The sequence below is a fragment of the Schistocerca americana genome, chromosome 4 (assembly GCF_021461395.2).
Source record: "Schistocerca americana isolate TAMUIC-IGC-003095 chromosome 4, iqSchAmer2.1, whole genome shotgun sequence".
NCBI classification, from domain to species: Eukaryota; Metazoa; Arthropoda; class Insecta; order Orthoptera; family Acrididae; genus Schistocerca; species Schistocerca americana.
The window spans coordinates 554737223-554748212 of NC_060122.1; the positions used below are offsets into that span (position 1 = coordinate 554737223).

Sequence of the window (10990 nt, forward strand, 5' to 3'; positions counted from 1 at the left end):
GAACTAGGCTGGTGGGGTAATTACATCCAGTGAAGGCTGAGGTGAGAATGATGCTGTTCTGCTGTAGTCTGCATCTGAGCAAATATGTTTGCCTCAAATGCCAAGGTTGTTAGGGAGGGAAAATTTGAAATGGGAAAGATGGCAACTGTCAAAATGTAAGTACTGTTCTTAACAGGTTTAATGTGCAAAGTATGTAGCTTACCCTCGGTGAGGATGAGGTCAACATAAAGGAAAGTGCAGAGGATTTAGAATAGGACCATATGAAATTTATTTGGGAGAATGTATTTAGAGATTCTAAGAATTTCAACAGATCAGCCTCACCATGAGTCCATATGGCAAAGATGTCAAGAATGTATCTAAGCCAAACTAGAGGCTAAAGGCTTATAGATCCCAGGAAAGCCCCCCTCCCAGTGACTAAGGAAAAGGGTGGCTTAGGAAGGAGCCATTCTGGTTCCCGTGGCCACACGCATGAACTGTTTGTATGTCTGCCCTTCGAAGGTGAAGTAGTTGTTGGTAAGCATAATGTTGATTAATGGACATTATAGGGTTGGAATCAGGTGGGTGCTGATTGAAGAAATGTTCAGCAGCAAACATACTACATACAATTTGGGATGCTGGTACAAATGGAGGTTGCATCAGTGGTGATAAGCAAGGTGTGTGGTGGGAGTGGTGCACATTGTGGATGATCTAAAAATTGGCTGGTGTCTTTAACATAAGAGGGAAGTCTTTATACAATAGGTTGCAGGTGTTGGTCAAGTACAGCAGATATACATTCAGTGGGTGCTTTGAAGCCAGCAACTTTGGGACGGCCAGGATGATTCAGTTTGTGGATCTTAGGAAGAAGGTAAAAGGTAGGGGTTTGTGATTTGAGTGTGATAAGACTTTCTATGGATTGAGGTGTACATTCTTGTGAGGTGCCCGAGATCTTAAGGAGAGACTCTAGGTCAGTTTGTATTGTAGGAATGGGATCATGATGGCAGATATTGAATGTAGAGATGTCAGGCTGCTGGCACAGATCCTCGCTTACACACTCCCACCAGTCAAGTACCACAGTGGTAGATCCCTTGTCAACCAGGAAGATAATGAGGGAGTCAGTTTTTAGGGAATGAAGAGCCTAGAGTTCTGCAGAGGACTTGTTACGGTCATTTTGCAGGGACCTGATGAAGGGCTGTGAAGTAGTGCTAAATGGTAGGAATTCCTGGAAGGATTGTAAGGTAGCGGTGGTGGATAAAGTCAGGATTGTGGTCAGCACTGTTCAAGGCAGGGTTCAATATCAGGTTTACTGCTCAAAATGTTTTGGGATTGGGTTTGAAAAGTGATATTTCCAGTTGACATTACATGTGAGGGAAAGTAGGTCCTTCACCAAAGAAGCATGGTTACATTGAAGTTTAGGGATGAATGTGAGACCCTTAGATAATACAGAAATTCGAAATGGGACAGTGCCTTAGATGAGTGGCTGAGAACACTGCACTGTCATGACTGGTTCTTTTGATTATGAGAAGGTTGGTTAAGCTCGACTTGTAGGACAGGAGTGGTGGTTGTTGGTGTGGTTGTTCTAGAGAGCTGGAGAGATATGGGAAGGGAAACAACACTGTTGAGGTAGTTAGGAGAAGGTAGGATAGCTTTTTGAGGTCAAGTCTAGCCTATTGTTGCAATCTGAAGTTCAGCTGGGGTTTGATACCACCCAAGGAAATATAAGGGGCAGATAACTGCTGGATTTTGTAGGAGGATAGTAGTCTGGCGGAGTTGAAATGACAGAAGAGGCATGTAGGTCACATTAGATGGTTAAGTGGTACAGATGGCTGTATGGAAACTATAAAAGGAAGTGGTGTAGAGTAGGATTACATCCAGAAATAAGGACTTTCAGTGTTAGGCCTTTGGGGGGTAACTCCCAGTTGCAATCAGGTTTCAAGAAACAGAATGTGGAACCTTAGTTTTCCTTCAGTCTCAGCATTTCTTCAGAGTATCTATTCCTTCCTTCACATCACTTTAGTTTTCTATATCTTTTATTTTATCTATTTTTCCCCACACCCCCATATCTACCACATACAATTTACTTAGCATTCTGACCTTATTAAACTGTGCACAATGTTTTGTCAGTAATCTGTCTTGTTTATCACCACATCTTTCACGTTTAAGCTCTCAGGTTTTTAAATCTCATGTGAAGCAGTCCTAAATAATCAGTCTTCCTTCTCATCCCATCCGGTAGGTCTCCCCTGATCTGGGCTTTTGTGCAGCTTTCCTGAATGCTCCCAATTTCCTAAACCTCACCAATCTCTTTCCTTCACCACTCTTCCTTCCTCTTCATATTTTCTGTTAAGAGGATGACCCACTGGCTCTGAAAGCTTGCATATTTCCGTACCTCTGTATATATTTCCTCCTGCTGCTGCTTGGTGAATAGATTTTTTTATCTATCCAATTACATTATGTTCTCAAAACCTGGTTATTTTGGTTGATATATAGAAAACAGTTAGAAATATGAAGTAAAGAAATCCATGCACAAGTTAAAGGCAAAAGGGAGCTACAATGAAATAGATGAATTATGGGAACATTGAAAAACATGGAGTATAAGTGTACAAAGCAGCAATAGTAAAGAAAGTTAAAAGAACCAAAAATGAATTGGAAATCATGTACTGGGTGGTCCATTAATAGTGACCGGGCCAAATATCTCACGAAATAAGCATCAAATGAAAAAGCTACAGAGAACAAAGCTCATCTAGCTTGAAGGGGGAAACCAGATGGTGTTGTGGTTAGCCCGCTAGATGGTGCTGCCGTAGGTCAAACGGATATAAACTGCGTTTTTTTTAAAAATAGGAACCCCATTTTTATTACACATTCATGAAGTACATAAAGAAATATGAATGTTTTAGTTGGACCACTTTTTTCGCTTTGTGATAGACGACACTGTAATAGTCACAAATGTATAAGTACATTGTATCACCCAACATTCCGCCAGTGCGGACGGTATTTGTTTCGTGATCCATTATCCGTGTTAAAATGGACTGTTTACCAATTGCAGAAAAGGTTGATATAGTGTTGATGTATGGCTATTGTGATCAAAATGCCCAACGGGCATATGCTGTGTATGCTGCTCGATATCCTGGACGACATCATCAAAGTGTCCGGACTGTTCACTGGATAGTTACTTTATTTAAGGAAATAGGAAGTGTTCAGCCACACGTGAAATGTCAACCATGACCTGCAACAAATGATTATGCCCAAGTAGGTGTTTTAGCTGCTGTCGCGGCTAATCCACACATCAGTAGCAGACCTAATTGCACGAGAATCGGGAATCTCAAAAACGTCGGTGTTAAGAATGCTACATAAGCACAGATTGCACCTGTACCATATTTATATGCACCAGGAATTGCATGGCAACGACTTTGAATGTCGTGTACAGTTCTGCCACTGGGCACAAGAGAAATTAGGGGATGATGACAGATTTTTTGCACTCATTCTATTTAGCGACGAAGCATCATTCACCAACAGCGGTAATGTAAACTGGCGCAATATGCAGTATTGGGCAACGGAAAATCCATGATGGCTGCGATAAGTGGAATATCAGCAACCTTGGCGGGTTAATGTATGGTGCGGCATTATGGGAGGAAGGATAATTGGCTCCCATTTTATCGATGGCAATCTAAATGGTGCAGTCTGTGCTGATTTCCTACGTAATGTTCTACTGATGTTACTACAAGATGTTTCACTGCATGACAGAATGGCGATGTACTTCAAACATGATGGACGTCCGGCACATAGCTCAAGTGTGGTTGAAGCGGTATTGAATAGCATATTTCATGACAGGTGGATTGGTCGTCGAAGCACCATACCATGGCCTGCACGTTCACTGGATCTGATGTCTCCAGATTTCTTTCTGTGGGGAAAGTTCAAGGATAGTTGCTATGGTGATCCACCGGGAATGCCTGACAACATGCGTCGGCGCATCGTCAGTGCATGTGCGAACATTACGGAAGGCGAACTACTCGCTGTTGAGAGGAATGTTGTCACACGTATTGCCAAATGCATTGAGGTTGACGGACATCATTTCGAGTATTTATTGCATTAATGTGGTATTTACAGGTAATCACACTCAAACAGCATGCGGTTTCGGAAATAAGTTCACAAAGGTACACGTATCACATTGGAACAACTGAAATAAAATGCTCAAATGTACCTACGTTCTGTATTTTAATTTAAAAACCTACCTGTTTCCAACTGTTCATCTAAAATTGTGAGCCATATATTTGTGACTATTACAGTGCCATCTATCACAAATTTTTGAAATTGGGCAGTTCTTTTATAGAATAACGTTGGTCTCCTGCTCCACTGTGATCCATATCACCTAGTGGCGCATGAAATTATTATTTGCTTTGAAACACCAAGCAGTGAAGTTCTTTTTATCATCATTATTGCTTTTTGTATACTGTTATATAGAAAAGACATACAGCAGTGGAGGCTCTATGCATGTGATTAGAGGCTTGTGTGCTTATACAGAGAAAACCTTGTACTTAAAGTGTGAACGCGCACGTGCACACAGCGAGGATTTGCCATCCTACTGTTGTCTCGATTGTCTTAATTCAACTTTTATCATCTGAAGAACTGCAAGAAAACTGAATATGCAGAGCAGAGTATGTGTTACTATCCATATTTTAGTCAAGGAAAAAAATTTGATATGTCTGCAGAAAGTTGCAACTTCGAAGTGCTGAAAATTTATTATTATGCATAAAGCACTTTAAATTCATTTTCCTAACTTTTGCATATGGTGCACTGTGTGTGTGTGTGTGTGTGTGTGTGTGTGTGTGTGTGTGTGTGTGTGTATGAGACTTAAACTGATGACTAAGTATCATTTGAATTTCCATTTTGGTCTGTAGGTCATCCAAATGTAAGAGTATTTATGACACATGGAGGCTTGATGGGTACTATGGAAGCTATATACAATGGTGTTCCCATGCTAGCAATGCCTCTATTTGGAGATCAGCCAAATAATGTTGCAGCCTGTGTGAAACGAGGAGTGAGTGTGGTAGTGCCCTACCAAAACATTACAAAGGAATCACTGCTGACAGCCCTGAAAACTCTGTTGAATGACCATGGGTGTGTATAAACAATTAAATGCTCTCAGTATTACTGTTTAACATCCTTTTTTCTGTTAATTGTTTAAGCATAATTTTGTAATTTATGTTAATACCACAAATTTAGTATATATCAACTTTCCTCTTGAGAAGAAGAATCGTAACTATTCTGTACATTTTCCCTCCAGTTTGTGTAGTTAAGATACATTTTATTACTGCAGACTAAATTACATGAAAATGTCAGATAATGTTGTTAAAGCTGCACAATATTTCAATGAGAGATAGCTGCTTGCCACCTACAAGTGATTACTAATGTGCTGCTGTTGTGGCTCACCAATACATCTAGTGTTTCACTCGAAAAGTGCAAGCACCAAGTGTGGGGCTATAATACCATTGTAGATGAATTGTAGATGATACCTAGAGCCCTCTGCTGGAGAAATGAGCCACAGACCTCACATGGATGGAGAACTCAAAAGGATGTTTTTGCTACCTGTGTTTGTGGTGTATCCTTTAAGCCCAGCAAGCTATTCAAGAAACAGAGTGTCTTCTGCTCCCCAGTGCTAGTGGAAACCTTGCAAGGTTCTGTAATAGACAACCTAGGTTTAAGGAGACCAGGAATAAATACAATCCTATGCCAATGTGGGAAATCATATATTGGCTAGACGTGTCACACTGTTAAAGATAGCTGTAGTGAACACACACATCACACCAGATTAGATCAGCCAGAAAAATCTGCTGTTGCTGAATACTGTCTTGATGTGGGACATAGCATGAACTATGGAGAGACAAAGATCCTGTGTCTGCCTCTGCATACTGGGAGTCCATTACTAAAGAAGTGGTCACAATACATATAACTAATGATGTGATGAACAGACACATGGGATTCCAACTTAACAAAGCTTGGGAACCAGCCTTGGTGATAACTAAGGCACTTGTCGGCCACAGATGAGAGAAACCAATGGCTGAACAGACAGTGAATCAAAGCCAGGACACTTAAGCGAAGTGCCAACACACTGCGTACTTGCACGCTGGGTCTGCAACTTGCAGCCCCATTTTTTCCACATTGCAAATGAGAAAACTATGGCCCGTTTCTCTGCCAGGGGGCTATGGATGTTGACATCCTCAATGATTTGTGTCCAATGATGATACAGCTCCCACCCCGCATCTTGGTGCCTGCACCTTTCTAGCAAGCCAGCTATTTGTTACTAAGCACCTGATGATGACCAACAGCTGCCTTTGAAATATTGTGCGGCTTTGACAACATAATCTAACATTATCTGATGTGATGCCCATGAACTACTAAACAAGTTAATACGTCAGGGAAAGTCTCAAACAGCATAAGATTATATTATTTCAAATATTTGTTGTGTAACAAATACTAACAAAGAGATAGAGGGGCTGGCCAGTACTTACCTCAGCTCAGTACAGCTGATAGATATACAAAAAACAGAACCGAAAATTTACGTTCTATCTATTGGCTGTACTGAGCTGAGGTAAGTACTGGTCAGCCCCTCTATCTCTTTGTTAGTATTTGTTTCACATCTTTATATGAGATTTTCCATTAATCATTCAAATATTTGTTGTATTATACGAAGTACCTGTTACAGTATTTTACATGAGATTCGTTCTCTTTCCACAGATATAAAGAGCGGGCAATGAAACTGTCTCGGGCATTTAAAGATACACCAATGACACCTCTGGATACTGCAGTGTTCTGGTCGGAATATGTCATACGGCACAACGGTGCACCCTACCTGCGTTCAGCTGCAGTTGATCTGCCCCGTTACCAGTACCTATTGCTTGATGTAACAGCACTTTTGCTACTTGGTACTGTTCTGTCTCTTGTTATACTTGTATTTTGTACATGCATTGTTAGGCACAGTTTTCAAAAACCACAGACAGAAAGCAAAACAAAAGGTAAAAAGAAGAAAGATCAGTAGATCTACAGTTTTGGTGGTGATCATTGATGTAATGACACTTACACGCACACACTACAGTTTATCAGTTTTATTTTGACCATGTTTACCAACCACTTTTCAGAATTACTATCAGAGACATCTCTGCAGAGTGACAAATTGGCCCCTAACCATGTCATTTTATTTTAGCTGATGCTATGACCAAGCCTTCAACCACCAAATGGTCAGCAGTCTTAAATAACCTTGGCATCTAGTCCTGTGATACGTTTAGTTTCCCAGCATACATGAATTATAAGATACCCTGTAGGTGGCCATATGCAGTGTATTTTGGAGACTGTTTGGCTCCCTTGAATTTTCCTCCAAAAAAAAAAAATGGTTTGAACCACAGCCTATATGCAGATTAATCAATTTTGTGGACTTCACTACAACTCTGCACTTCATTGGAAAAAGCATTATATTTTATTAAGAGATCCATTTTAGAAAATGCCGTTGGTGTAACTCCTGAAAATTTGTACTGTCAGATGCTGAGAACATGAATGATTGTGAAACCATCTACCAATTCACCAAAACATGATGATAATCCTTTCTATACTACATTCATAAATCTTGCATAACTATATCTCATGATAAAAGTCTGAGACTACATCAGTCATGATAAGAATGTAGCCAGAAGGATATATTGTGTCTCTTGCCTGGATAACTCGGTAAAAACATTGCATGCAGAAGAAATGGTTTTGGGTTACAGACCTGGTCTGGCACACAGTTTTAATCAGCAAGAAAGTTTCAGAACAGTGCACACTCCACTGTAGAGTGAAAGATTGAGTCTGGACAAAGCCAGAAATGTATACTAAAGTAGCACCAAAATGATGGTATGGCATTGATAAATTCACAAGATGATGAACTAAATGGAGTTAGTTAACATTCTATTAATACTTTTTTATTACCAGTGGAGAGTCAACTGCAATATACAGTAGTTTGAAATTACATATTTGCTCATATTCACAATAAATTAGGACATCATTTGCACTGAACTGCTCCATGTACCTTGAACACTGAAACCAGTCAATAAACATTCAAGGATAATATTATCATCAACATATGTTTTCTTCAAATTACACTGAGATTTCTGAAAATATGAAGTACAGATATCTTCAGCTGCCTTATCCTCCTCAGTGCTGAGCTTACATTTTGTGAATGAAAAGTTTACATTGATGATCAGTGCATACTCAGAGAACCCAATATTAAACACTTACAGAGGATGAGAACAATGCCACAGTAGTGTGAAGGTAGAGGTCATTGTCAAATGTAGTCCCAATGCTACAATGAAAAAATATATCACTGTATTGTGCTGCAATAAACAGTCACTTATTCAACAGTGTAGTTGAAGAGTAAAGGAGACCAATCTCCAAATAGAAGTGTTGAGTCATCGACAGGCACAATCAAAAGAGAGAGAAACCTTGTTAGCTTTTGGAAGCATGGAGGGAGGGAGAGGCAGTAGACAAGAGGGGTTGGCAGCAGGCAGGAAAAGGAGTTGGGGATTGGTAAGTAGTGGCTTGGAGAGAGGCAGCTGGTTTTGTGGCAAGGAATGTAGGAGGGAGAGGTGGCAGATCCAAGGACTAGGCATGTGATGCACAGTTGCCAGGGCTGGTGGGGAGCATTCATGTTGGTGATTCGGAGACATGAATTGGGAGAAGGTGGTTGGAGGAATGAATGGGAAGCTGTTGGATGGAGAATGTGGATACAGTAGGGTAACAGTGATTGAGCCCAGAAGGGTTACTGGACTGCATGATGTGTCCCAAGGATAACTACCATATGCATACTTCAGAAAAGCTGGTGATTAAGGGAAGGATCCAATTGGCCACCACCAGGTTTTCTCAATCACATGGCTGGGAGTTATTCTTGCAACACATTGTTTGCTCCAGTAAACCTCCTGGCCTCTTTCTCCATTAACCCATAGTCCCCATACATTTCACTCTCCATTTTCCCCTTCATTTCCCCTATCAGAACCTCCCAATTCAAGTCTCCATGTCACCTCCATCATGTGCTGCTCACCAGCAGCTACAGCACATGGCCAGCCTGTGCACTTGCCACCTTTCCCTCCCACATTCCTTGTGTGTGTGTGTGTGTGTGTGTGTGTGTGTGTGTGTGTGTGTGTGTTTCACCAGAAAGCATCTGTTCAGAGTTCAGAGATCCATCAGGTTTTCTTTCTCTTTTGTGTGCACCTGCCAGAAAATCAATGCTTTTGTTATTCTGTGAGCAGTCTCCTTTACTCCTAAATTATTTACGTTCTTTTGCCAGAACTTCCCTCCTGCATTTATTCAATGGTATAGGTTTTATTACTATATTAGAGCACATGCAGAACACATTCAGGCCCAAAATTACTAAACGTGAACAATAATGACCTTCATTTCTCAAAGACATTCTGACACTGCAGTAAGCAGCTTTTTTTCTGCTGATGCTGCCACCTAATGGAAACATTTATAAACAAAAATCAGTGATCCACTGAAAGCATGTGGTGTAACCATTATGCAACAATCATGCACAGTGAATTTAGTCTATTCCCAGAGATATAAAAAGAAAATTTATATGTAGCACAGATCATAAGGATGGAGGAGGCTGAAATGCAATGATGATTCACTAGAAGACAACACACATGAAGATAGAAAACCAACACTTATGCAGTATTTAAAAAATTTAACATGACTTTTATAGTCATCAGGAGGAGAAGGAAGGAAAAAGAAAAACAGAATGGCATCATTAACTGCTACATTGCAAAATGTCAGTAAATATGCTGAATTAAGAGCCCAAAATCATAGAAAATATTACTTGAAAGAGGTGTTACAATTAAGAGTGTCTGTGATAATTTGATATTTTTAGTCAAATGAGCCTAAAGGAAAAAGTTTTCATCTGTTGTACTGATGTAAAATAGTTAGGATGTATTGCGGGTTAAGCAATACAATAAAAGCCCATGCATTTCAGCACTTTTATGAGTTACCTTGCAGAGAACTATAGAAATAATGCATGCACTGCCAGATGTATAATTTTCTTCTTATACACACTGTATAAAAAATACATTAACCATATATAATTTTATTAATTTTCTAAATTGTTTCAAAACAACACTATTTTCTTTTTTGAAATCCAAAGAGACGAAGACTTAGGAGATTACTACAGACTTTTGAATTAATGTAATGCTGCTGTGATATATGCGAACATATTGTACAAAATAACAATGTGCTTCATGTAGTTTTCATGTTCCTACTTCACTGAAATGATATTTTTAAATTGTGGTGTAACTTTTCTTACAGTGTTTCAAGTAAAAAAATACATTTTTCTGATTCTTGTTTTTCAGTACTTAATTTCTGAATTTATAGATATAGAAAACACTAATGAATTCCATTGTGTGTGTGATTTACATACCTGCTTATATATTTAGGAGCAGAACACAACCAGAACTTGTACATATGTGGAGGCTATTCGGAAAGTGAGGTCTGATGGTCGTGAAATTGAAACCACTGTGAAAATCAAAAGCATTTTATTTGCAACAGTTTGCTTCACCTTCCAGCTATTTCTCTAAATAGTAACTGCTTTGACTTAGACATTTGGCATAACATTGTTCAAACTTTCCAGTACCAGTGTCATAGAAGGCAGTCACATGTGCTTTTCACCAGTTCTCTACACTGGTCTACAGCTCACTGTGTGTGTGTGTGTGTGTGTGTGTGTGTGTGTGTGTGTGTGTGTGTGTGTGTGTGTGCGCCAAAGTACTGTCATCATGGCCAGTAGTTAATATGAGCATAGCTGAAACTCAGAGGGAGCCACTTACAGGTTGTATTGTGGGTGATCAAACACTTCCCATCAAGAACACTGCAGGAGCATCTCCATCTACAGGACTACTCTGAAATTCGCATTTAAGTGCCTCACAGGGCATTCATCGAACCAGCTATCACTCTCAAAACAGTGCCCAGAAAAAAGACGAAGTATATCTTTCTGAGTGAGCCCTGATTT

General features: G+C 39.9%; 1 protein-coding gene across 1 annotated transcript in view; it reads left to right on the plus strand.

Moving 5' to 3' along the window:
- Positions 1-10336, plus strand: part of LOC124612424 (UDP-glycosyltransferase UGT5-like) — a 135163-nt gene extending 124827 nt beyond the window's left edge. The window contains exons 4-5 of the mRNA XM_047140629.1: positions 4872-5091; positions 6709-10336. Coding sequence (XP_046996585.1) covers positions 4872-5091; positions 6709-7009 — 521 coding nt within the window. The 3' untranslated portion in view covers positions 7010-10336. The remainder of the gene's footprint in view (positions 1-4871; positions 5092-6708) is intronic.
- The last annotated feature ends 654 nt before the right edge of the window (positions 10337-10990 follow it).